We start from the raw sequence: 27,805 nt of genomic DNA, 5'->3' as shown, positions 1-27,805 counted from the left end.
ACTCGACGCTCATAACCAATCGAACATTCGGATCCTACGATAAATTGTGAATTCATACCCCTACACTTTTCTGAGTTTTTCATGTTTTCAGGGGGGGGATACAAGTTAAACATAAAGGTTTTCATAACTTAAAAACTGATGCAATTACAATGATTTTCAATCAAACGTTTAGATATAATTACCCTTTTGTATTATGCGGAGCATAAGGGATGTTTTCAATTTATAATTGCATAGTTTCAAAACCTTACGCGAACGTAACGAACCATTCAAACTATGATAGGTATAGTTTGAGATTTCATTACCAGTCTTACAGATTCAAACTTCATGCAAAGTTAAACATATAAACTATGTCAGATCTAGTTTATCCATTACTACAAATACAAAATAGAGTATCATGCTAAATAATTATTTTATGTATAATTATTTATACTCTACATCGTTACAAACGATTTCGAACTCGAGAACAACCAAACAGCACGTAAACTAATTAATACAGGATTATGAGACTATCTTCATTTTGCCTCTCGGGGTACCAATAAATCCTCACCGGTAGTATAACCAGAGTCTCCTGGAGGGAGAGCGTGGAATTTGTGAATAGATCTATTCGGGACTGACAATCCCACACATGAACTGTTAGCTACAGTTAGGCGGGCACGCCTGGGGTGACAAATTTTGTAATCGTACGGCGCCTGAAGAACGTCAAGGAGGTCACAGGTTAAATTAGTATGGTTATACGACTCACAATAAGTATAAACTAATCATTGTTTATGGGATTTCTTTCTTCTATAGTTTTATTTTAAGTAATAAAACTACTTATCTACTTACTGGAGGGTATTCCATGGACAAAATCTACAGTTTTATTTTAAAAAATAAAACTACTATACATACTGGTGGTAACCAGGGTTTCCAAACGATCATACATTACATACTGGTGGTAGCCAGGGTTTTCAAACAGAACATACCTTTCATACAGAAAACAACAAACATGTTAGAAAATATTGGATTTTCTTGGTAAACATGCGTACATATTTCATAACTTGGTGATAAAGGTTTTCGATACAAAATGATATTACTTATAATGGATAGAAAATATTTATCCAAATTCAGTGACTAGTTTTCAATACAAAAACATGCTTATGAACTTGTATTTTCAAGGCAACGATAAACATGTACTTTACCAGCTTTTGGAGAAGACGGAGCGTTTTTTGGAGTCTCGTCTTTATCTTTTTTCATATAATGTATGTATAAACTATGTTATCAAACAGATGTAAATATTCATATTGTAATGTAATGGTTGTGTTTATTTTAATTACTATGATACGATTGTTGTAATACTATGTATGACGTCGCCACCCCCAGACGTTTCCACCGTTGTTTTTCTGACGGTTCGGGGGTGTGACAACAGGTGTATATTGAGATCCATTAACATGAGAAAATATGATGATAAAGTCCCAAGCCTTGATCTCTTCTACTTATGGAGTATTCTTATACCCAACGCTTTCTGCAACATTTCTTACTATTTAACAAAATATTTGGCAGAAGGGGGACTCAAAGAAAAGAATACATCGAGGATTTGTGGAGGGATGTTTGTTACTAGATGGGCATGGTAATATGGTATTTTCAATGGTGGGGGCAGGAACTTCCTTGCCAAGATGCAAACGAAGCCATTTAGCTTTATTCTATATACGATCGCTAGAATTGTTGAGGATAATGGTGGAGGGAACTATTCCATTCCCAAAGAGGAAGAAGTAATAGCCCCAAAGGTACCGGGAAGAAGAGTAAGTCCCCAACCCACGCGTATGCATCAAGACCACGCAGCGATCCCGGTTGAAGATGAACTACCCATGGACCGGTACAATTTAGAATTGAGAGCATATCAAGATGATATAGGCCGTGGTTTGAATCACACCAACATTACCCTTTGAGTATATGATGAGTCATATGAACATACCACATAACGATTCTTTTCCCAACTATCCTCATATTAGAACTTGGGAGGACCGATGGAGGGCAAGACAAAGTGGTATGGGAGGTAGTGGAGTCGTATATAGAGGAGGAGACGAAGAAGATGAGGAGTGACTATCCTTTTTATTTTATTTATGTTTGATTGATTAAGACAATTTTATTTTTATTTGTTTGAGTGTTTTTATTTTGGTTGTTTACGTTTGCAACTTCTAGTAATTGGGACTTTTAGTTTAATGATTGTTTTCCTTTTTATATTTGGTTTTCTTTTTTATATTTGCATAAGTTTAGGGTGAGAATTGATCTTATAATTAAAAGCGTGAGGGAAATAAAGTGAGGGGTCGAGTCTATAAAAGATGTCATTCTACCCCTCTAATGTGACATGATGTAGTATTACTGTTAAACAATAGTCCTCATATTAACAAGTGTATTACACTTGATCATGTACGATTCACCTCATCTTTAATACCATGTTCATGATATGCACACTTATTCACCTATATCTAATTTCATCTATCTCCTTCTCTTTCTCTCTATGGTTAACATCAACAACATGTCAATGATCTTCTCAAATTAATTTTGAAGCTAAACAAGTGATCATTGGAATATCTTTAAGCATGGAATGTATTGATTCATCTACATCTTCACAACAACCACACCTGTCATCGGGGTTCTGCTTCCACCCCATCGATGAAGAATTGGTGGTTCACTAACTCAAGAAAAAAAATCTTTGCCCCTCTTTCAGTGGCTATCATTACTGAATTCGATCTCTATAAGTTTGATCCAGGGCCGGTCCATTGATTTTCAATGTCCGGGGCTAAATACTATATTAATGCCCTTATATATATAAAAAAATTAACTAGAAAAAGTGAAATAAAATTTATACTTAAACAAAATCAAGGTTATACAAACAAAAACATACAAACATTCATCTAAAACAATGTCTTTATGTAATTTTTGAAGCAAAAGCATATCTTATTTTATGATAATCAAGACTTAGTAGAAATTGATTTTCCATACTCATAATTGTTAATCGGTTTAATCTTTCGAAAAAATTTATTTTTGCATAAGCAACTATGACCGGTACCAAAAAAAAATATTATATGCTACCAACATATTGGGATACATGTCTATTTCATTTGCAAACTCCATAATTTGAATAATTATTTAAGGAAGTTCATATTTGTATGCTTCAGCGGACAATATTTCGTGTAAAATTTGTAACTCATTCAATAAATATTGTCCATCATTATCAAGTTCTTCACTTCTAACAAAATTCCTATTTAAAGACCCTTATAACTTATTAGTAACATGTTCTTTCTTTTTTTACTTTTGTTTTGAGCACACAATAGTTGTTTACTAGGAAGCACATATATACTTAAAAAAAAGATTGAAAGTCAAAAAGATATAATAAAAGCAAAGAAGGACACAACCTCATGTTGGCTATCCATAACCACAACTTGACAACCTAAACAAAAACATAAAATGGTATTTGAATTCGGATTTAACATTTTATAATTCAAAATTTTAATTGACATCATAATTTCCCAAATTTTGATATATCAGATTTTCAGAAATTAAAAGAACTAATCAGATTATTCCGGAATACCGCATCATATTATACATAAATCAAGAACACATCTGTTTTTAATATCATAATTTCAATATACGAATTTACATATCAGATTTTTCAAAAATATTATACATTAGATTTTTAGAAATTTGATACAATTTTTTTTTAGAAATTAAAAAAACTTATCAGATTTTGAGATACATCAGGTTTTCATATACATTAGATTATTTAGAAATCAAAAACACATTAGTTATTTAAAATCAGAATTCACATATCAGAAATTGAAGAAGAAGAAGAACAAAGTTATCTCGAAAATTAATGAATCTTATAGCAATCCTAGATCAACAAGACTACAACTTTGATCAACTACTTCACTTCAACAGTAAGCTATGTAAGAAAACTGAAATTTTAGAAATTTTAATCAATAAGCACTATCAGATTTTAGCAACTTCGCCTAGGTTATGCAAGAAATTTCAAACACTAGAAAAGACTTACTTGATTAGGACTTTAGGAGGATCGATTAATTCAATCACCCCTTCAGGATTGATTAGAGATTTAGAACATTTGAGGACCGTTTGAAACTTAAGCAATTCACAATGTTCTTAAAATTTGAATGGATTAATAGGAAATTAGAAGAAATGATTTAGGAGATTAAAATGATACTAGAAGAATCGATCCAGCCATAAGGAATTTAGGAGAAGCGACTGAGCGACGATAAGAGATGAGAACCGTTAGTTTATTTTAGAGTAGATCAAGATTTTTAAATTTAATCGCCGATTATATTTCTCTAGAACAGAACGCCTCGCCTTCTTCATCTTTACTTATTAGGCATGGCTGGAGCTTAGATCAAGAAGTCAGATAAATCGATTTTTTTCATTTGATGCCTAATTAGGTCTCGACATTAAGCGCTTCTAGTTTTAGGCTTCCGGCTACCCTTCTTTGTTGTGGACTGAACCTACTACTAGATCAAATGTAGCCCAAATATAACAATACCTATAACAGACCTTAAAAAATAATGCCCCATTAAGATTTGCTGCCCTAGACCATAGCCCAGCTCGCCCTGGGCTTGGGTCGGCCTTGGTTTGATCCATGAGAGCTTCCAAGTATACACAAACACACACATAACACCAACATCAACTTGTGTGATCATCTAGTTATTTATGGATCTCTATTTTAGTATGATTAAGGTTTCTAAACTTTCCATTTTGTGTTTTTTAACTATGTGTTTATAACTAAGGCTACTTTTGGTGAATATGAGTGGTATTTCTTCAATTGTAGAGACACAAAAAAAATATTTGAATGGAGCTCGGCCAAAAAGGGCGGTGTCGTTGGGGTATTGGTGGAACATCAAAAGTTGGTGTGAAGAAAGCTCTTGTTTTCTATGGAAATACACAACTGAAAGGTGTTAAGATGAAATGGATCATTCATAAGTATCGACTCACGGATGGTAAATCCATCTACAAACCACCTGGATGCGATCTGGTAAAAAAAATTAAAGGATCTTTAAGGGTGATAATTAGCCATCTATTCGATTTTGGTCGGAGATGAATGGTGGTGGCTGTCGGAAGTGAACGGTGTTGGTGTCGGTGAAGAACGGTGCTGGTGAGGGACCAACCTTGAAAGCAATTGAAAACGTAAGGACCATTTATATAATTTAGAATAACTGGTTAATAGATCATTTGTTAAAAACTAAGGAAAATAATTTATTAGACATATAAATTGTAAGTTGAATAACCTAGTGTATAACAAAAACTACTTTAGTAACCAAATCGGACAAATGACAATTGCTAATTGTGTTACAGTAATATTTTCTCTACTTAATAGGATTTTTAAAGGTTTAAAAAAAGTTGATGGGTCATTAATTAAGAATTACATTTTGATATCATTCATTTATACTTTACGAAAGTATGAAATTGTCGATTTAAAATTTTGAAGTATTGAGACTATCTCTATCGTTTTATGTTGATGTTTTCACAAACGGCTTTAAACTATGGCTTAAGACTCAGAACCGATGAATGATTTTAAAAACCAACGAATCATTTTAAAAAGAAAAATCAGTTGAGGTGATAATCTTTCATTAGTGTAATTGGACCGGCAAAAATGCAAAATGGATGTAGGTATTTCAAAGATGTAAAATATTTCTTTTTCTAGCATCTTTTTACTTTAAAGTTCTTTATTTGATGTTCCAAAAAAATTCTAAAACTTCTTTTTATTGTAAGGGAAAAAGTTCATAATGAAACTGAGCAAACACAACCCATTTAATGAATTGAAAACATTTCTTTTTTTACGGAATAAGATTCTATATTGATGCTCGAAACACAAAAATAACTTAAATAAGTAATCTAACAAAAATCAATCCTTCAAATTTTGAAGTCATTCAATTGAGGACTTAAACCCTACGTAGGCAAACCTGAAACTCTTAAGGTCTTCCCTTTCCATCCTCTAATGAATAAGTGTCTCCCACTAGAAAAAGATCTTTTCATCTTATCATGATTAACATCATCACAATTCAAATATATGCTATTTTCATTCAACACTCGTTTTGATGATCCATCTTCGTATCCAAATCTACATTGTTCTGGTTTCAAAACATGTTTTGATGATCCAGCACCTTCTCCAAATTGGCATATTTCCAATTCCATTTCATCTTGTTGATTAACGAACAAAATGTCAGCCATTGCTATCCGGGTTTGGTACAAATAACCCATAGATACTGATCTTCTTACTTCCCTTTGACCATCCTCTTCTCTTATCTCAATTACAGCATCTCCTTCTGCTATATCCCTTTGAACCCTCCTTGAGAGAATCACCTCAGGTTGAGGTGGAGGTGGAGGTGGAGATGGAGGCGGTGGTGGTGGTGGTGGTGGTGGTGGTGGTGGCGGGAGTGATAGTGGCGGTGGCGGTGGTGGTGGTGGTGGTGGTGGAGGGGGAGGAGGAGGAGGAGATAAAACATATGATATGGTACTATCAACACAACTTACATTAGCTCGACATAATGGACAATTCGAATGATTTGTAAGCCAAGTATCGATGCAGTAAACATGAAAAGCATGGTTGCATTTGGGCAAAAGTCTAAGATTCTCGTCTTCTTGAAATTCTCCTAAACAAACCGGACAATCAGTGCACGAAACCAATCCATCTCCTTTCTTGTATTTGCAAACCTTAATCGAATTGATCATACCATCTTCCAAACCCTTGTCGGGATCATGCCAAGGACCAATATTGAAATGGTCTTCAATGTTATAATCATCCTCAACCATTTCCAACTCCAGGGTTTCTTGATTCTGAACACCTCTCCTTCTCAAAGGTTCAGATGAATCATTGTTTACAATACAAAGTCGGGAGATTATAACATAGTAACTAATCAAAAGGCACACACTCCCAAAAACACCAATTATTACGATCACAAGAGGCGACAGGTTGGCACCATCCGTATCATTGTCAGAAAACCCTACAGGTGGTGGAGGAGAAGGGAGGACGACATAGTTACACCACTGAGGACAGTATATGTTGCAAATCTTTTGTGAGCAATCTTGATTGTTCATATAAGGCACCCATGTTGTCGGGCTATCAACATCTATAGACCCCATAATTGGCAAACTCGCAACAAGTACGTGTATGAGAAGTAAACTCTAGTGAAATTCCATGCATATGAGGAGTTACAAGAAAATCGATACACAAGGTGAAGGATTATGAACTTTAACTTTCAAGAGTTGGAACTCCTGTAGCTATGCTGAATAACGCAAAAGAAATAGATGGCATACATTGAAGAAGCATAAGAGAAGTGAACTGACGTACAGAGAAAGAGAGATCTTGAAGTACACTGATCAGATTTCAGAGTCTCGTGATCAGTTTCGCGATTTAAGAAATGAGAGAAGAGATTGGAGAACTAATGAAAACACATGAATCGAAGGTCTACTTAGTTGTAAAGTGGATTAAAGCAAAGAATGGAAGAAAGAATGTGCTTTTGATGTGGGGATATATGGAGGTGACTTTTTCAATCTTTTCTTTCCCTTCCAATTAACACTCGTTTCCTCTCTTTTAGTTTCTTTTTCTTGTTGGTCTATATTCTCTACTTTTATTATTTTCATGGAAAAATGGTTTCTTGAGTAAAGTTAATTAGTGTTTTCATGAACGAATCAAAGTAATAAAAAGCATTTTAATTATTACTTTCTCTTGTTCTATAGAATGTAAAGAAAGTCATCCGATAATATACATATATAATTCTTGCATTGGGCATTTGGAATCTTGTTAGAAATCTTGGATATTGGGCATTTGGAATTAATTTTTAAGTAAATATGCTTGAGTTTGAATCGGATTCCTTTTTAAAAAAATATATATGTTTCACGAAACATATTTTTGATATTTTCAAAGTATAAATCTTGCATTTGAGGGAAATATAATCTTTTGGCTTTTGTAGAATCGGAACACCTCATAGAAGTCGTAAACTTCAAAGGTCAACCTTCAATTGGACGGCCCTTTTGGTCGATAAAGAATGGACATTTTGGGTATCATGCATTTATTTGTAATTGAAAATGAATTGCAAAGCAATATTAATGGAGTTGAAGTTGAAAAGGGAAAGGGAATAAAGGAGGAAGAGAATATAATTATGAAAGGGTAATGTTTAATATTTGAAAAGATTAGGTTAAGCAACTAGATCTAAGTAATGATGTTATTGTGTGGTTCGAACATATCATGTGCTAACAAGCATATATTCTCAAATAGAACATTAAATAAACTTACGAAATCGAAACTAATTTTAATCATATAATGCAAAAGAATAAAATTTTAATGATTATGTAGATATAATTTACAAAAGGAAAAGGAAATTGTTTTGTTGTGGAAGGAAACAGGGAGTCAAAAAGGTTAAAGAAAATGTGATGGAAGTTTGACTTGGTCAATGGAGTCGCATTCTTGGGTCCATCGTGTGAATTATGTTTTGAACAATCCAAAATCTCTCGAATCGATTGAAATCTAACCTTAATCACACGAAACTTACACATAACGATCATAATTATAAAAAGCTCCAAAAACTAAGTCTAATTTAAGTTTTTAGTTACATTAATCATAGCTACTACTGGCTCATGGTAATCTACATGTTTGTATACCGTTCTAAAATAAAATAAACGTTATTTTGTTTTTATCTTTTGGAGCTAATAACAACAACGTAGACATATAAAGAAAGTATACAATGTTTACTTTTTCTTTCGTAAAAACAACATATACATCGTTTATTTAAGAGAAACCTGTACATTTTGTCTTTAGATTTTGCTGTTTTTTGGGTTTTGATCCTTACGGTTTCAATATTGTAAATTAGGTTCATATCAACAGGTTTAATATTGTGGTTTTGGTTTCTTCAAAATCCATACCCAAACTAAAACAACTATTCTACCATTCAGATACCTTTAACATATTTTCCTATTTATTTTAAAGTTTTTTAGATAGAAACAAATTGATCCACATCTAACCCGCTCCATTCCCACCAACTAGGGATGAAAGTGGGTCTAAACCCGGATCCGGAAAACCCGAAACTTGTTAACAAGATTTTTTAGAACCAGGAACCGGTCTGGTATATAAGAAACGGTTTCGATTCGGTTCCTGGTACGGTACCGAGTAAAGTGAGTCTACAATCGGAAAACATGGAAACATCAAAGTGGATAGGTTTGGAACCGGATAAAATGGGTTTAAAACCGGAAAAACTGAAATTTTTGGTAATTACTTACTACTTAGTAGGTTGAACTTTGAAAATTTTCATATTGATATCACAACTTTGAAGGACTGTAACTCATCGAATATGAAACCAAAATTAACAAAAGTATAGTCTTAAATCATGTACAAACTCTAAAATATACTTTGAAAAAAAAACCTCATGTCAATCTGATTTTAAACGAATGAGATATTCATGTGTTAACATTTTCACAGAATACAAAGTACAAAAACAAATAGCTTAAAAGTTGAAAATTTTCAGTTTTGATATCATGACTTCGGAGGATTGTAAATCATTGAATATTAAACCAAAAATGACAAAATTATAGTCTAAACTCATGTACAAAATGTAAATTACAAGTTAGAAAAAACCACATGTCAATCCGACTTCAAACGTATTAGATATGCATATTTTAAAACTTTCACCAAATACAAAAAAACTGAAAAAACCAAAAAACTTTCAGGTTTGATATCTCGACTTTGGGGAACTATAAGTCAACGAATGAGTTATGCATCTTTTAAATGTTTTACAAAAAACGGTTCCGACCCTAAAAGTGGTTCCGATTCCTAACACCAGTTCCGGTTTTTAGACCCGGTTTATCCGGACCCGATAGACCCAAACTCGGATAAAGATAATTTTTAATCCCGGAACCGGAACCAGTTCTATATATTCCGGTTCTAACGGTTTCGGTTCCGATCTGATTCCAGTTCCGATCCGGTTTTCCGGGTCTAAATCTCATCCCTACCACCCACCCCATTGAAGTTCTTGACGGCTACCCCTTCTCTTTCTCTTGTTACTGCATCTCACAACATCAAAAATCAAAAACTAACTTTTTTCTAGAATTCTTATTAGTTTCACGACGACACAATAATTAGGTTCACATATGAATCTTAAGTTCCTCCGTCGCAGCGGTACACAGGAGGGTTTTGCGTAAAAAAATGTGACCAAGTTCTCATATTCTCGATTTCATAATTGTTCTCATTTAAACATTCTCATATATATATATATATATATATATATATATATATATATATATATATATATATATATATATATATATATATATATATATATATATATATATATATAATCATGTTTGTGTGAGGACTCTTTTTTCGATGAAGACTCGTGAGGACACCATAAAAAATGAAAAAAAGATACAAATTATAAAATCGAGCATAGTATTATGATGGAGTGTTGGAATCATTTGACCTAAGTTCCGATGATGCATAGGGCTGAGCATGGGTCGGTTTTGACCCAAAACCGAACCCAAACCGATGGTGTCTGTGACATCCCCAAAATCTCGGCCAGAAAATACCGATTTCATTTATGCTTTTTAAAATAATTTTCAGAGTAAATCCTTTTAATTTTAAAAGAGATGCGGAATTTGTTCCCAAAAACAAAACATGATAAAATAGATATTTATCAAAACATTTCATAAAGAAATATGATTTCATTTCATAATCAAAAGACGGGATGTCATGTTCCGATACAGATCATAAAGCATAAACGATAGCATTACAAGTCATTCAACAAATATATACATATACAGACTTGTAAACAAAACAACTTGATGTTCGCCCATCTTAAGCTCTTGCGCCACTTCCTGTAAAATAAATCAACTGAGTGGGCCAGGCTTGGGAGCCTGGTGAGCATATACGGTTTTCAACCCACAATAATTATATTTAATTTCAACAATCAACAATAAACCCGATTACCCATTCCCGTTATCCTCACCTTACGTTCCTAAAAATAACGTCTATTATAAGGAACCTATTTCAGGATTTTTCATCGGGACGGACATTACTGCAGAGGGGCTTCCTCAACATTAAGTGTCCTAAAGGCAACCATGTGGGGGATAGAGTACACCGGTGAACACGTCGTTCACAACACCTACAGGTAATGAGCCTGCTAGTGTTCCACAGGACAGTCTAGAATAGTCCGTGGTCGTCATCCATACTCTGCTGAATGACTAGAATAACACCAATAACACCGAGGCCTCTCATCTGTTTATTACACACCAATTATCTACCCATGTTCTACCCAACATATTAGTAGATAAAAATATACATTTTTATACATAGTTTAAAAACCTGTATAACATGTTTTAATCAATACATATTCCACATAACAGATGAGGCATACACACATAACACGTATTTCATAGAGAATACATCAGATCTATAAGATAGAAGAGAGTGAATATACACTCACACGTATAACAACCAAATATATACACATAACACGTATTTTATAGGAAATACTTCATAATATTGCGTTGGAATGAAAATAACTACACACTCACTTGATCAGAAGATGATCGGGCCGCACTACGGCTTGCAGAAGAGGTGTTTCTCCGTAGATCTGGAAGATCTTCACAAAGCCGGGCTCTTCGCGGGCAGCGTTTCGGCTCGGGAATAACGCTCTTCGGGATCCTCAGGGCTTCGGATCTTACTTCGGGGCTCGGGAATATTACCGGGGCTTTGGGGTATAAACGGCACGCAAAACGAGGCAAAACTTAGAGAGAGGGAAGAGTTTGAACAAGACAAAATGGCTGAACTCGAGTTCTATTTATAGGCTGTTGGATCTGGGATTACGCGGGGTGTACTCAAATTACGCGGGGCGTACTTTGACGTCACTGCCTGCGTCGACTGGTGGCACTCGAGTATTGGTCAGACAAGTTGCATCCGACTGAGTACGCGGGGCGTACTCAAATTACGCGGGGCGTAATTGACTTGTCAAACTTCTAAATTGCGTAACTTTCGCATACGAGCTCCGTTTTCGACGTTCTTTATATCCACGCGAAGGTCAGACCATACTCTACAACTTTCATTTAGACTCCGTCGGCTAATTTTGACTTTTATTTTTATTATTTATTTTTAGAAGGCCGGGACAGAAAAACTTCGTTATAAATTCGTAACTTCTTCGTCTGACGTCCGTTCTCGCCTAACTTTTCATTGCTTCGCTACTAACAACAAGATCTTCGATTCTCATTTAGATTGTTTCCGCTAAAAACCGCTCGATCTCAAATCGAGTATTCGGGCTGCATATTGCCACGTCGAAACTTCAGAAAATCATAACTTCCTCATACGAAGTCAGATTTGGGCGTTCCTTTTATGCACGCTCTCGGTTTAATGAAATCTACGACTTTCGTTTAGATCGCTAAGGCTAAATATCGTTCTATTTTAAATTCATATTTTACGTCACTCGGCGTCGTACCGGTTCTGTCTTGAAACTTCGACAGGTCATAACTTCTTCTTTATAACTCGGATTTTGGCATTCCTTATATCTCCGGAATCCTTGTTTCGACCACTACAACTTTATGCAAAGATGTCGGGCTTATCTCACACTTAAATTTTGACGCTTATTTTATTCTTAATTTATTAAATTATAAAAATTAAGAAAATACACACATAAATCACATAATTCAAATAATTCACAAATAATACATTCTTATTATTTCAAGTTGAGTTACAAGGTTAACCTAGACTATTACATTGCTAAAAATGGCAAGCCTAGAAACACGGGCATTACAATTCTCTCCACCTTAGAATGATTCCGTCCCCGGAATCACACACCAGCAAACAAATGTGGATAGCGACTCATCATGTCACTCTCCGTCTCCCAGGTGAGATTTGGCCCATTCGTGTGTTTCCATCGGACAAGCACTAACTCCACCATCTTACGTCGCAATTTCTTAGTCTTTCGGTCAACAATTGCCTCCGGTTCCTCAATCAACCTTTTGTTCTCATCGATCCTCAACTCTGAAAGTGGAATTATGTCGGGAACTTCTCCCGTGAACTTCCTCAAATAACACACATGGAAAGTGTTATGAATTCCATTCAGTTCTTCTGGTAGTTCGAGCTTGTAAGCTTGGTTCCCAATCCTCTAAAGAACTTTAAACGGTCCAATAAAACTTGGACTTAACTTTCCCCTTTTTCCAAATCTTATAAGTCCCTTCCACGGCGAGACTTTAAGCAAAACTGAATCTCCAACTTCAAAAGTCATCGGTCTTCGCTTTTTGTCAGCATAACTCTTTTGACGATCCTGAGCTGCTAACATTCTCTCCCTAATTATTTTCAACTTTTCAGCAGTTTGATGGACTATCTCCGGCCCCATAAACTGCTTTTCCCCAGCATCAAGCCAACAAGACGGCGTACGACACTTCTGTCCATACAAAGCTTGATAAGGTGCCATCTTTATGCTCGAGTGAAAACTATTATTATAGGAAAATTCTACCAAAGGTAAATGTTCATCCCAATTACCTAGGAATTCCAAGGTACACGCTCTCAGCATATCTTCAAGTGTTTGTATCGTCCGTTCGCTCTGACCATCAGTCTGCGGATGGTAAGTTGTACTTAAACACAACTTGGTACCCAATTCCTCTTGTAGACTTTTCCAAAATCTTGAGGTGAAACGACTATCACGATCCGACACAATTGTTAGCGGAACACCGTGAAGTCTCACAATTTCCTTCACATAAGAATTCGCAAGCTTTTCCATAGACCATTTCTCATTGGCTGCTATGAAATGCGCACTCTTAGTGAATCGATCGACGACCACCCAAATCATGTCGTGACCATTCTTTGTTCTGGGCAGTTTAGTGACAAAATCCATAGTAATGTCTTCCCACTTACCCATAGGCACAGGCAATGGTTCTAAACTCCCGTACGGTTTCTGATGTTGTGCCTTGACTCTTGCACAAGTCACACACTCGGCCACATACTTCGCAATGTCGAGCTTCATCGTCGGCCACCAATAATAGGGTTTCAGGTCCCTATACATTTTAGTGCTACCGGGATGAATTGAGTACATGGTCTTGTGAGCTTCTTCCATCAGAAGATCTCTGACTCCTCCTGTCTTAGGTATCCAAATCCGATCTTGGAACACCTTCAGTCCGTGACTGTTTACACCGAACACCAACGTTTTGCCCAAACGTTCCTCCTTTCGGTCATTCTTCTCCGAAGCTTCCTCTTAAGCTTTCTTTATACTTTCCAAAATGGTTGAGACAACTTCAATTCTCAACGCTCTTGGCCTTCTCTTTTCAAGATTGACTTTCCGACTGAGAGCATCAGCGACAACATTGGCTTTACCGGGGTGGTAAAGTATCTCACAGTCGTAGTCTTTGAGTAGTTCCAACCAGCGTCGTTGCCTCATATTCAATTCTTTCTGACTAAAGAGATATTGGAGACTCTTATGATCAGTGAAAAGTTTGCACTTCGTGCCATAGAGGTAATGCCTCCATATTTTCAGAGCGAAAACTACCGCTGCCAACTCCAAATCATGAGTTGGGTAGTTCTTTTCATGCTCTTTCAGCTGTCGAGATGCATATGCGATCACCTTATCTCTTTGGGTCAAAACACAACCCAATCCAACACCAGACACATCGCTATAAACAGCGAAGTCTTCAACTCCATCGGGTAGAGAAAGTATCGGTGCCTCGCATAGTTTCTTCTTTAGCTTCTCGAATGCTTCTTTATGCTTATCACTCCAAGCATAAGTAGCTCCTTTGTGGGTCAAAGCTGTTAATGGACTAGAAATCGAAGAAAAGCCTTGGATAAACCTTCGGTAATATCCGGCTAATCCTAAAAAGCTTCGAATCTCCGTGGGACTTTTTGGTTGTTCCCACTTCATTACAGCTTCAATCTTTGCTGGATCAACCATTATACCTTCTTGGTTGACCACGTGACCCAAGAATTGGACTTCTCGAATCCAAAAATCACATTTGGAGAACTTCGCATACAACTTCTCCTTCTTCAAGACTTCCAAAACTTCTCGCAAGTGTCTGCCATGCTCCTCTTGGCTTTTTGAATAAATCAGAATGTCATCAATGAACACTATCACAGATTTATCAAGGAACGGATTACAAACCCTGTTCATTAAATCCATGAATGCTGCGGGAGCATTGGTTAGTCCAAACGACATAACCAAAAACTCATAGTGTCCATATCGGGTTCTGAATGCGGTCTTCTCTATATCCTGCTCTCTTACTTTTAGCTGATGATATCCTGACCTCAAGTAGATCTTTGAGAAATAACTTGAACCTTGTAGCTGATCGAATAGGTCATCAATCCTCGGCAACGGATATCTATTCTTTATTGTTGCCTTATTTAGCTCTCGGTAATCAATGCACATCCTCATGCTTCCATCTTTCTTCTTTACGAATAATACCGGAGCTCCCCAGGGTGATGAACTAGGTCTAATGAAACCTTTGTCCAATAACTCCTGAAGTTGCATCATTAGCTCCTTCATCTCCGTTGGTGCTAATCGATAAGGTGCTTTTGCAATTGGCGTTGTTCCGGGCAACAAGTCAATACGAAATTCTACTTGTCGATCGGGCGGTAATCCAGGAAGATCTTCGGGAAATACTTCCGGATAATCACACACAACATGAATATTTTGCATCACCTTCTTTTCCTTCTTAGCATCGATCACGAATGCTAAATATGATGTACATCCCTTGGTCAAACACTTTCTGGCTTTCATTAGGGAAATGATTCCAAAATTTACTCTGCGTTTATCTCCATACACCATAAACGATTCCTTTCCAGGCGAATTCACTTTCACTATTTTCTTCTTGCATAAAATTTCGGCATCATTGGCACTAAGCCAATCCATTCCCAAAACGATGTCGAAACCATTAAGTTCTATAGGTAATAATTCCTCGTGGACTTATTCCCATTCAAATCAATTAAAATGTTTTTCATACGATGGCTAACAGGTACAATCTTGCCACTAGCAACTTCGACTAACAAAGCATTATCTAGTCTCACAATAGGCAAAGCTAGTTTTCTACCAAATTCATGCGATATAAAGGAGTAGTTGGCTCCAGAATCAAATAAAATTTGGGCAGGCAATTTGTTAACGAGAAAGGTACCTGAAGCGACATCAGCTTCATCTTTAGCAGCTTCCAGTGTCATCTGGAATGCTCTCGCCTTTGGCTTTGGCGGAATGTTGGGTCTTGCTGCCTCCTTCTTCTTCGGACAATCCCTTGCGATGTGCCCCTCCTCACCGCAACCATAACAAACATTCTTGGTGAAGGTGCATTCGTTGGCATAATGCCCTGGCTTTCCACATTTGTAGCATGTGGTTTCCCCGCCACACTTCCCATGATGCTTCTTCTTGCACTTGTCGCACCATTTCGCCTCTACCTTTCCTCCACTTCCTCTCGAACTAGACTTCGAGAATTTACTTTTCTTGCTGGACCCTGAAAATCCATCGATTTTCCTTTTCTCACCAACCTCTGACCTTTCTAAACCTTTTTCCCTGATCTGGGTCTCAACATTTCTAGCAGCCCAGATGGCGGCTTTCAATGTGGTTGCTTGCTTAACCATTAGACCATAGTCCGCTGGTAGTCCAATGGCAAACTTGTTAACCTTAGAGAGTTCTGTAGGCACCAAATATGGGATAAACTTCATCTTTTCCGTGAAACTTGTAGCGTATTCAGTAACGCTCAATTTCCCTTTCTTTAAATTCTGAAACTCATTACTGATTTCCAGAAGGTCCTGCTCGGAGCAGTATTGCAGTTTTAGTTGTTCCAGAAAGTCTTCCCAAGACATTTTGCTTGCTTCTCCCTTGGGCATAGAGTCAGCTAACAACTTCCACCAACTCAACACGCCAGATTTTAGCAGAGGGATCGCAAGAGCGGTCTTCTGCCTGTTGCTGCATTCGCAACTTTCAAACATAGTCACCATTTCAGATACCCAGTCCATAACTTGTACCGGCGTCGGGCTTCCGGATAGGCATGGTGGTTTGGACGCCATGAAATCCTTGTACTTACACCCACGCCCATCATTTCCTCCATACTGGTTATTGCGTCTAACCACTGGTTGTTCGTCTTGACCAATGATCCCACTAAAGTTTTCTCCTTCAGACTGCCCTCCATTCTCCTCCGGCTCTTCCGCTTGAATTGACGGTTCTTCTCGATTCTGCCTAAGCAAGCGTCTTGTTTCTTCCATCTGACGATCCAACATCATTTGAATCATCATTTGTACACCAGCCATTGTTATCGGCTCAGGTGCAGCAGCTACGACAGGTACTTGCTCGATTACAGGCGGTTGATTCCTGTTTTCATTAGCATTTCCAACTCCGCTTCTTGTTCTCACCATTTTGATCTATACACCGAATAATTTCACCTTATTACTCCAAACGATTACATGCTAGTTCTAATATCGTACATATACGCTTAGAATCCTAAACACATAAACCTTCAGATCCGGTTGGCAACAAACCATAGATCCGAACAAATAATATCATATATGGCAACATATAACATTTAGCACATAAAAGCATTTTAGGCAACTTTCCTAAAATAAACTAGTGCTTGTGTCTAAGATCCAACAGACACACACCTCGCAATCTCCACTTAGAATGCTAAGTTTAAGTTTAGAAATCCTACAAATTCCTAGTTCGCTTAAACTAATGCTCTGATACCAACTGTGACATCCCCAAAATCTCGGCCAGAAAAGACCGATTTCATTTATGCTTTTTCAAATAATTTTCAGAGTAAATCCTTTTAATTTTAAAAGAGATGCGGAATTTGTTCCCAAAAACAAAACATGATAAAATAGATATTTATCAAAACATTTCATAAAGAAATATGATTTCATTTCATAATCAAAAGACGGGATGTCATGTTCCGATACAGATCATAAAGCATAAACGATAGCATTACAAGTCATTCAACAAATATATACATATACAGACTTGTAAACAAAACAACTTGATGTTCGCCCATCTTAAGCTCTTGCGCCACTTCCTGTAAAATAAATCAACTGAGTGGGCCAGGCTTGGGAGCATGGTGAGCATATACGGTTTTCAACCCACAATAATTATATTTAATTTCAACAATCAACAATAAACCCGATTACCCATTCCCGTTATCCTCACCTTACGTTCCTAAAAATAACGTCTATTATAAGGAACCTATTTCAGGATTTTTCATCGGGACGGACATTACTGCAGAGGGGCTTCCTCAACTTTAAGTGTCCTAAAGGCAACCATGTGGGGGATAGAGTACACCGGTGAACACGTTGTTCACAACACCTACAGTTAATGAGCCTGCTAGTGTTCCACGGGACAGTCTAGAATAGTCCGTGGTCGTCATCCATACTCTGCTGAATGACTAGAATAACACCAATAACACCGAGGCCTCTCATCTGTTTATTACACACCAATTATCTACCCATGTTCTACCCAACATATTAGTAGATAAAAATATACATTTTTATACATAGTTTAAAAACCTGTATAACATGTTTTAATCAATACATATTCCACATAACAGATGAGGCATACACACATAACACGTATTTCATAGAGAATACATCAGATCTATAAGATAGAAGAGAGTGAATATACACTCACACGTATAACAACCAAATATATACACATAACACGTATTTTATAGGAAATACTTCATAATATTGCGTTGGAATGAAAATAACTACACACTCACTTGATCAGAAGATGATCGGGCCGCACTACGGCTTGCAGAAGAGGTGTTTCTCCGTAGATCTGGAAGATCTTCACAAAGCCGGGCTCTTCGCGGGCAGCGTTTCGGCTCGGGAATAACGCTCTTCGGGATCCTCAGGGCTTCGGATCTTACTTCGGGGCTCGGGAATATTACCGGGGCTTTGGGGTATAAACGGCACGCAAAACGAGGCAAAACTTAGAGAGAGGGAAGAGTTTGAACAAGACAAAATGGCTGAACTCGAGTTCTATTTATAGGCTGTTGGATCTGGGATTACGCGGGGTGTACTCAAATTACGCGGGGCGTACTTTGACGTCACTGCCTGCGTCGACTGGTGGCACTCGAGTATTGGTCAGACAAGTTGCATCCGACTGAGTACGCGGGGCGTACTCAAATTACGCGGGGCGTAATTGACTTGTCAAACTTCTAAATTGCGTAACTTTCGCATACGAGCTCCGTTTTCGACGTTCTTTATATCCACGCGAAGGTCAGACCATACTCTACAACTTTCATTTAGACTCCGTCGGCTAATTTTGACTTTTATTTTTATTATTTATTTTTAGAAGGCCGGGACAGAAAAACTTCGTTATAGATTCATAACTTCTTCGTCTGACGTCCGTTCTTGCCTAACTTTTCATTGCTTCGCTACTAACAACAAGATCTTCGATTCTCATTTAGATTGTTTCAGCTAAAAACCGCTCGATCTCAAATCGAGTATTCGGGCTGCATACTGCCACGTCGAAACTTCATAAAATCATAACTTCCTCATACGACGTCAGATTTGGGCGTTCCTTTTATGCACGCTCTCGGTTTAACGAAATCTACGACTTTCCTTTAGATCGCTAAGGCTAAGTATCGTTCTATTTTAAATTCATATTTTACGTCACTCGGCGTCGTACCGGTTCTGTCTCGAAACTTCGACAGGTCATAACTTCTTCTTTATAACTCGGATTTTGGCATTCCTTATATCTCCGGAATCCTTGTTTCGACCACTACAACTTTATGCAAAGATGTCGGGCTTATCTCACACTTAAATTTTGACGCTTATTTTATTCTTAATTTATTAAATTATAAAAATTAAGAAAATACACACATAAATCACATAATTCAAATAATTCACAAATAATACATTCTTATTATTTCAAGTTGAGTTACAAGGTTAACCTAGACTATTACATTGCTAAAAATGGCAAGCCTAGAAACACGGGCATTACAATTCTCTCCACCTTAGAATGATTCCGTCCCCGGAATCACACACCAGCAAACAAATGTGGATAGCGACTCATCATGTCACTCTCCGTCTCCCAGGTGAGATTTGGCCCATTCGTGTGTTTCCATCGGACAAGCACTAACTCCACCATCTTACGTCGCAATTTCTTAGTCTTTCGGTCAACAATTGCCTTCGGTTCCTCAATCAACCTTTTGTTCTCATCGATCCTCAACTCTGAAAGTGGAATTATGTCGGGAACTTCTCCCGTGAACTTCCTCAAATAACACACATGGAAAGTGTTATGAATTCCATTCAGTTCTTCTGGTAGTTCGAGCTTGTAAGCTTGGTTCCCAATCCTCTAAAGAACTTTAAACGGTCCAATAAACCTTGGACTTAACTTTCCCCTTTTTCCAAATCTTATAAGTCCCTTCCACGGCGAGACTTTAAGCAAAACCAAATCTCCAACTTCAAAAGTCATCGGTCTTCGCTTTTTGCCAGCATAACTCTTTTGACGATCCTGAGCTGCTAACATTCTCTCCCTAATTATTTTCAACTTTTCAGTAGTTTGATGGACTATCTCCGGCCCCATAAACTGCTTTTCCCCAGCATCAAGCCAACAAGACGGCGTACGACACTTCTGTCCATACAAAGCTTGATAAGGTGCCATCTTTATGCTCGAGTGAAAACTATTATTATAGGAAAATTCTACCAAAGGTAAATGTTCATCCCAATTACCTAGGAATTCCAAGGTACACGCTCTCAGCATATCTTCAAGTGTTTGTATCGTCCGTTCGCTCTGACCATCAGTCTGCGGATGGTAAGTTGTACTTAAACACAACTTGGTACCCAATTCCTCTTGTAGACTTTTCCAAAATCTTGAGGTGAAACGACTATCACGATCCGACACAATTGTTAGCGGAACACCGTGAAGTCTCACAATTTCCTTCACATAAGAATTCGCAAGCTTTTCCATAGACCATTTCTCATTGGCTGCTATGAAATGCGCACTCTTAGTGAATCGATCGACGACCACCCAAATCATGTCGTGACCATTCTTTGTTCTGGGCAGTTTAGTGACAAAATCCATAGTAATGTCTTCCCACCTACCCATAGGCACAGGCAATGGTTCTAAACTCCCGTACGGTTTCTGATGTTGTGCCTTGACTCTTGCACAAGTCACACACTCGGCCACATACTTCGCAATGTCGAGCTTCATCGTCGGCCACCAATAATAGGGTTTCAGGTCCCTATACATTTTAGTGCTACCGGGATGAATTGAGTACATGGTCTTGTGAGCTTCTTCCATCAGAAGATCTCTGACTCCTCCTGTCTTAGGTATCCAAATCCGATCTTGGAACACCTTCAGTCCGTGACTGTTTACACCGAACACCAACGTTTTGCCCAAACGTTCCTCCTTTCGGTCATTCTTCTCCGAAGCTTCCTCTTAAGCTTTCTTTATACTTTCCAAAATGGTTGAGACAACTTCAATTCTCAACGCTCTTGGCCTTCTCTTTTCAAGATTGACTTTCCGACTGAGAGCATCAGCGACAACATTGGCTTTACCGGGGTGGTAAAGTATCTCACAGTCGTAGTCTTTGAGTAGTTCCAGCCAGCGTCGTTGCCTCATATTCAATTCTTTCTGACTAAAGAGATATTGGAGACTCTTATGATCAGTGAAAAGTTTGCACTTCGTGCCATAGAGGTAATGCCTCCATATTTTCAGAGCGAAAACTACCGCTGCCAACTCCAAATCATGAGTCGGGTAGTTCTTTTCATGCTCTTTCAGCTGTCGAGATGCATATGCGATCACCTTATCTCTTTGGGTCAAAACACAAACCAATCCAACACCAGACACATCGCTATAAACAGCGAAGTCTTCAACTCCATCGGGTAGAGAAAGTATCGGTGCCTCGCATAGTTTCTTCTTTAGCTTCTCGAATGCTTCTTTATGCTTATCACTCCAAGCATAAGTAGCTCCTTTGTGGGTCAAAGTTGTTAATGGACTAGAAATCGAAGAAAAGCCTTGGATAAACCTTCGGTAATATCCGGCTAATCCTAAAAAGCTTCGAATCTCCGTGGGACTTTTTGGTTGTTCCCACTTCATTACAGCTTCAATCTTTGCTGGATCAACTATTATACCTTCTTGGTTGACCACGTGACCCAAGAATTGGACTTCTCGAATCCAAAAATCACATTTGGAGAACTTCGCATACAACTTCTCCTTCTTCAAGACTTCCAAAACTTCTCGCAAGTGTCTGCCATGCTCCTCTTGGCTTTTTGAATAAATCAGAATGTCATCAATGAACACTATCACAGATTTATCAAGGAACGGATTACAAACCCTGTTCATTAAATCCATGAATGCTGCGGGAGCATTGGTTAGTCCAAACGACATAACCAAAAACTCATAGTGTCCATATCGGGTTCTGAATGCGGTCTTCTCTATATCCTGCTCTCTTACTTTTAGCTGATGATATCCTGACCTCAAGTAGATCTTTGAGAAATAACTTGAACCTTGTAGCTGATCGAATAGGTCATCAATCCTCGGCAACGGATATCTATTCTTTATTGTTGCCTTATTTATCTCTCGGTAATCAATGCACATCCTCATGCTTCCATCTTTTCATTACGAATAATACCGGAGCTCCCCAGGGTGATGAACTAGGTCTAATGAAACCTTTGTCCAATAACTCCTGAAGTTGCATCATTAGCTCCTTCATCTCCGTTGGTGCTAATCGATAAGGTGCTTTTGCAATTGGCGTTGTTCCGGGCAACAAGTCAATACGAAATTCTACTTGTCGATCGGGCGGTAATCCAGGAAGATCTTCGGGAAATACTTCCGGATAATCACACACAACATGAATATTTTGCATCACCTTCTTTTCCTTCTTAGCATCGATCACGAATGCTAAATATGATGTACATCCCTTGGTCAAACACTTTCTGGCTTTCATTAGGGAAATGATTCCAAAATTTACTCTGCGTTTATCTCCATACACCATAAACGATTCCTTTCCAGGCGAATTCACTTTCACTATTTTCTTCTTGCATAAAATTTCGGCATCATTGGCACTAAGCCAATCCATTCCCAGAACGATGTCGAAACCATTAAGTTCTATAGGTAATAATTCCTCGTGGAACTTATTCCCATTCAAATCAATTAAAATGTTTTTCATACGATGGCTAACAGGTACAATCTTGCCACTAGCAACTTCGACTAACAAAGCATTATCTAGTCTCACAATAGGCAAAGCTAGTTTTCTACCAAATTCATGCGATATAAAGGAGTAGTTGGCTCCAGAATCAAATAAAATTTGGGCAGGCAATTTGTTAACGAGAAAGGTACCTGAAGCGACATCAGCTTCATCTTTAGCAGCTTCCAGTGTCATCTGGAATGCTCTCGCCTTTGGCTTTGGCGGAATGTTGGGTCTTGCTGCCTCCTTCTTCTTCGGACAATCCCTTGCGATGTGCCCCTCCTCACCGCAACCATAACAAACATTCTTGGTGAAGGTGCATTCGTTGGCATAATGCCCTGGCTTTCCACATTTGTAGCTTGTGGTTTCCCCGCCACACTTCCAATGATGCTTCTTCTTGCACTTGTCGCACCATTTCGCCTCTACCTTTCCTCCACTTCCTCTCGAACTAGACTTCGAGAATTTACTTTTCTTGCTGGACCCTGAAAATCCATCGATTTTCCTTTTCTCACCAACCTCTGACCTTTCTAGACCTTTTTCCCTGATCTGGGTCTCAACATTTCTAGCAGCCCAGATGGCGGCTTTCAATGTGGTTGCTTGCTTAACCATTGGACCATAGTCCGCTGGTAGTCCAAGGGCAAACTTGTTGACCTTAGAGAGTTCTGTAGGCACCAAATATGGGATAAACTTCATCTTTTCCGTGAAACTTGTAGCGTATTCAGTAACGCTCAATTTCCCTTTCTTTAAATTCTGAAACTCATTACTGATTTCCAGAAGGTCCTGCTCGGAGCAGTATTGCAGTTTTAGTTGTTCCAGAAAGTCTTCCCATGACATTTTTGCTTGCTTCTCCCTTGGGCATAGAGTCAGCTAACAGCTTCCACCAACTCAACACGCCAGATTTTAGCAGAGGGATCGCAAGAGCGGTCTTCTGCCTGTTGCTGCATTCGCAACTTTCAAACATAGTCTCCAATTCAGATACCCAGTCCATAACTTGTACCGGCGTCGGGCTTCCGGATAGGCATGGTGGTTTGGACGCCATGAAATCCTTGTACTTACACCCACGCCCATCATTTCCTCCATACTGGTTATTGCGTCTAACCACTGGTTGTTCGTCTTGACCAATGATCCCACTAAAGTTTTCTCCTTCAGACTGCCCTCCATTCTCCTCGGGCTCTTCCGCTTGAATTGACGGTTCTTCACAATTCTGCCTAAGCAAGCGTCTTGTTTCTTCCATCTGACGATCCAACATCATTTGAATCATCATTTGTACACCAGCCATTGTTATCGGCTCAGGTGCAGCAGCTACGACAGGTACTTGCTCGATTACAGGCGGTTGATTCCTGTTTTCATTAGCATTTCCAACTCCGCTTCTTGTTCTCACCATTTTGATCTATACACCGAATAATTTCACCTTATTACTCCAAAAGATTACATGCTATTTCTAATATCGTACATATACGCTTAGAATCCTAAACACATAAACCTTCAGATCCGGTTGGCAACAAACCATAGATCCGAACAAATAATATCATATATGGCAACATATAACATTTAGCACATAAAAGCATTTTAGGCAACTTTCCTAAAATAAACTAGTGCTTGTGTCTAAGATCCAACAGACACACACCTCGCAATCTCCACTTAGAATGCTAAGTTTAAGTTTAGAAATCCTACAAATTCCTAGTTCGCTTAAACTAATGCGCTGATACCAACTGTGACATCCCCAAAATCTCGGCCAGAAAAGACCGATTTCATTTATGCTTTTTAAAATAATTTTCAGAGTAAATCCTTTTAATTTTAAAAGAGATGCGGAATTTGTTCCCAAAAACAAAACATGATAAAATAGATATTTATCAAAACATTTCATAAAGAAATATGATTTCATTTCATAATCAAAAGACGGGATGTCATGTTCCGATACAGATCATAAAGCATAAACGATAGCATTACAAGTCATTCAACAAATATATACATATACAGACTTGTAAACAAAACAACTTGATGTTCGCCCATCTTAAGCTCTTGCGCCACTTCCTGTAAAATAAATCGACTGAGTGGGCCAGGCTTGGGAGCCTGGTGAGCATATACGGTTTTCAACCCACAATAATTATATTTAATTTCAACAATCAACAATAAACCCGATTATCCATTCCCGTTATCCTCACCTTACGTTCCTAAAAATAACGTCTATTATAAGGAACCTATTTCAGGATTCTTCATCGGGACGGACATTACTGCAGAGGGGCTTCCTCAACATTAAGTGTCCTAAAGGCAACCATGTGGGGGATAGAGTACACCGGTGAACACGTCGTTCACAACACCTACAGGTAATGAGCCTGCTAGTGTTCCACAGGACAGTCTAGAATAGTCCGTGGTCGTCATCCATACTCTGCTGAATGACTAGAATAACACCAATAACACCGAGGCCTCTCATCTGTTTATTACACACCAATTATCTACCCATGTTCTACCCAACATATTAGTAGATAAAAATATACATTTTTATACATAGTTTAAAAACCTGTATAACATGTTTTAATCAATACATATTCCACATAACAGATGAGGCATACACACATAACACGTATTTCATAGAGAATACATCAGATCTATAAGATAGAAGAGAGTGAATATACACTCACACGTATAACAACCAAATATATACACATAACACGTATTTTATAGAAAATACTTCATAATATTGCGTTGGAATGAAAATAACTACACACTCACTTGATCAGAAGATGATCGGGCCGCACTACGGCTTGCAGAAGAGGTGTTTCTCCGTAGATCTGGAAGATCTTCACAAAGCCGGGCTCTTCGCGGGCAGCGTTTCGGCTCGGGAATAACGCTCTTCGGGATCCTCGGGGCTTCGGATCTTACTTCGGGGCTCGGAAATATTACCGGGGCTTTGGGGTATAAACGGCACGCAAAACGAGGCAAAACTTAGAGAGAGGGAAGAGTTTGAACAAGAGAAAATGGCTGAATTAGAGTTCTATTTATAGGCTGTTGGGTCTGGGATTACGCGGGGTGTACTCAAATTACGCGGGGCGTACTTTGACGTCACTGCGTGCGTCGACTGGTGGCACTCGAGTATTGGTCAGACAAGTTGCATCCGACTGAGTACGCGGGGCGTACTCAAATTACGCGGGGCGTAATTGACTTGTCAAACTTCTAAATTGCGTAACTTTCGCATACGAGCTCCGTTTTCGACGTTCTTTATATCCACGCGAAGGTCAGACCATACTCTACAACTTTCATTTAGACTCCGTTGGCTAATTTTGACATTTATTTTTATTATTTATTTTTAGAAGGCCGGGACAGAAAAACTTCGTTATAAATTCATAACTTCTTCGTCTGACGTCCGTTCTCGCCTAACTTTTCATTGCTTCGCTACTAACAACAAGATCTTCGATTCTCATTTAGATTGTTTCAGCTAAAAACCGCTCGATCTCAAATCGAGTATTCGAGCTGCATACTGCCACGTCGAAACTTCATAAAATCATAACTTCCTCATACGAAGTCAGATTTGGGCGTTACTTTTATGCACCCTCTCGGTTTAACGAAATCTACGACTTTCGTTTAGATCGCTAAGGCTAAATATCGTTCTATTTTAAATTCATATTTTACGTCACTCGGCGTCGTACCGGTTCTGTCTCGAAACTTCGACAGGTCATAACTTCTTCTTTATAACTCGGATTTTGGCATTCCTTATATCTCCGGAATCCTTGTTTCGACCACTACAACTTTATGCAAAGATGTCGGGCTTATCTCACACTTAAATTTTGACGCTTATTTTATTCTTAATTTATTAAATTATAAAAATTAAGAAAATACACACATAAATCACATAATTCAAATAATTCACAAATAATACATTCTTATTATTTCAAGTTGAGTTACAAGGTTAACCTAGACTATTACATTGCTAAAAATGGTAAGCCTAGAAACACGGGCATTACAATTCTCTCCACCTTAGAATGATTCCGTCCCCGGAATCACACACCAGCAAACAAATGTGGATAGCGACTCATCATGTCACTCTCCGTCTCCCAAGTGAGATTTGGCCCATTCGTGTGTTTCCATCGGACAAGCACTAACTCCACCATCTTACGTCGCAATTTCTTAGTCTTTCGGTCAACAATTGCCTCCGGTTCCTCAATCAACCTTTTGTTCTCATCGATCCTCAACTCTGAAAGTGGAATTATGTCGGGAACTTCTCCCGTGAACTTCCTCAAATAACACACATGGAAAGTGTTATGAATTCCATTCAGTTCTTCTGGTAGTTCGAGCTTGTAAGCTTGGTTCCCAATCCTCTGAAGAACTTTAAACGGTCCAATAAACCTTGGACTTAACTTTCCCCTTTTTCCAAATCTTATAAGTCCCTTCCACGGCGAGACTTTAAGCAAAACCGAATCTCCAACTTCAAAAGTCATCGGTCTTCGCTTTTTGTCAGCATAACTCTTTTGACGATCCTGAGCTGCTAACATTCTCTCCCTAATTATTTTCAACTTTTCAGCAGTTTGATGGACTATCTCCGGCCCCATAAACTGCTTTTCCCCAGCATCAAGCCAACAAGACGGCGTACGACACTTCTGTCCATACAAAGCTTGATAAGGTGCCATCTTTATGCTCGAGTGAAAACTATTATTATAGGAAAATTCTACCAAAGGTAAATGTTCATCCC

The 27,805-nt window shown here is 38.2% G+C and overlaps 1 protein-coding gene across 1 annotated transcript; it reads right to left on the bottom strand.

Moving 5' to 3' along the window:
- Positions 1–5,810: 5,810 nt before the first annotated feature.
- LOC145034601 (uncharacterized) lies at positions 5,811–7,245 on the bottom strand. Its single transcript, XM_078983045.1, has one exon. The coding sequence runs from the start codon at positions 7,123–7,125 to the stop codon at positions 5,932–5,934; it is 1,194 nt and encodes a 397-aa protein (XP_078839171.1). The 5' UTR covers positions 7,126–7,245; the 3' UTR covers positions 5,811–5,931.
- Between the last annotated feature and the right edge of the window lie 20,560 nt (positions 7,246–27,805).

Source organism: Lactuca saligna, chromosome 3, assembly GCF_052625555.1.
Source record: "Lactuca saligna cultivar CGN05327 chromosome 3, ASM5262555v1, whole genome shotgun sequence".
Classification (NCBI taxonomy): domain Eukaryota; kingdom Viridiplantae; phylum Streptophyta; class Magnoliopsida; order Asterales; family Asteraceae; genus Lactuca; species Lactuca saligna.
The sequence above is the reverse complement of the archived record's forward strand: the minus strand, read 5'-3'. Positions and strand labels throughout refer to the sequence as shown.

Coding starts and splice junctions, on each gene's coding strand:
- LOC145034601 (XM_078983045.1), bottom strand. CDS start 7,125: ATGGGGTCTATAGATGTTGATAGCCCGACAACATGGGTGCCTTATATG.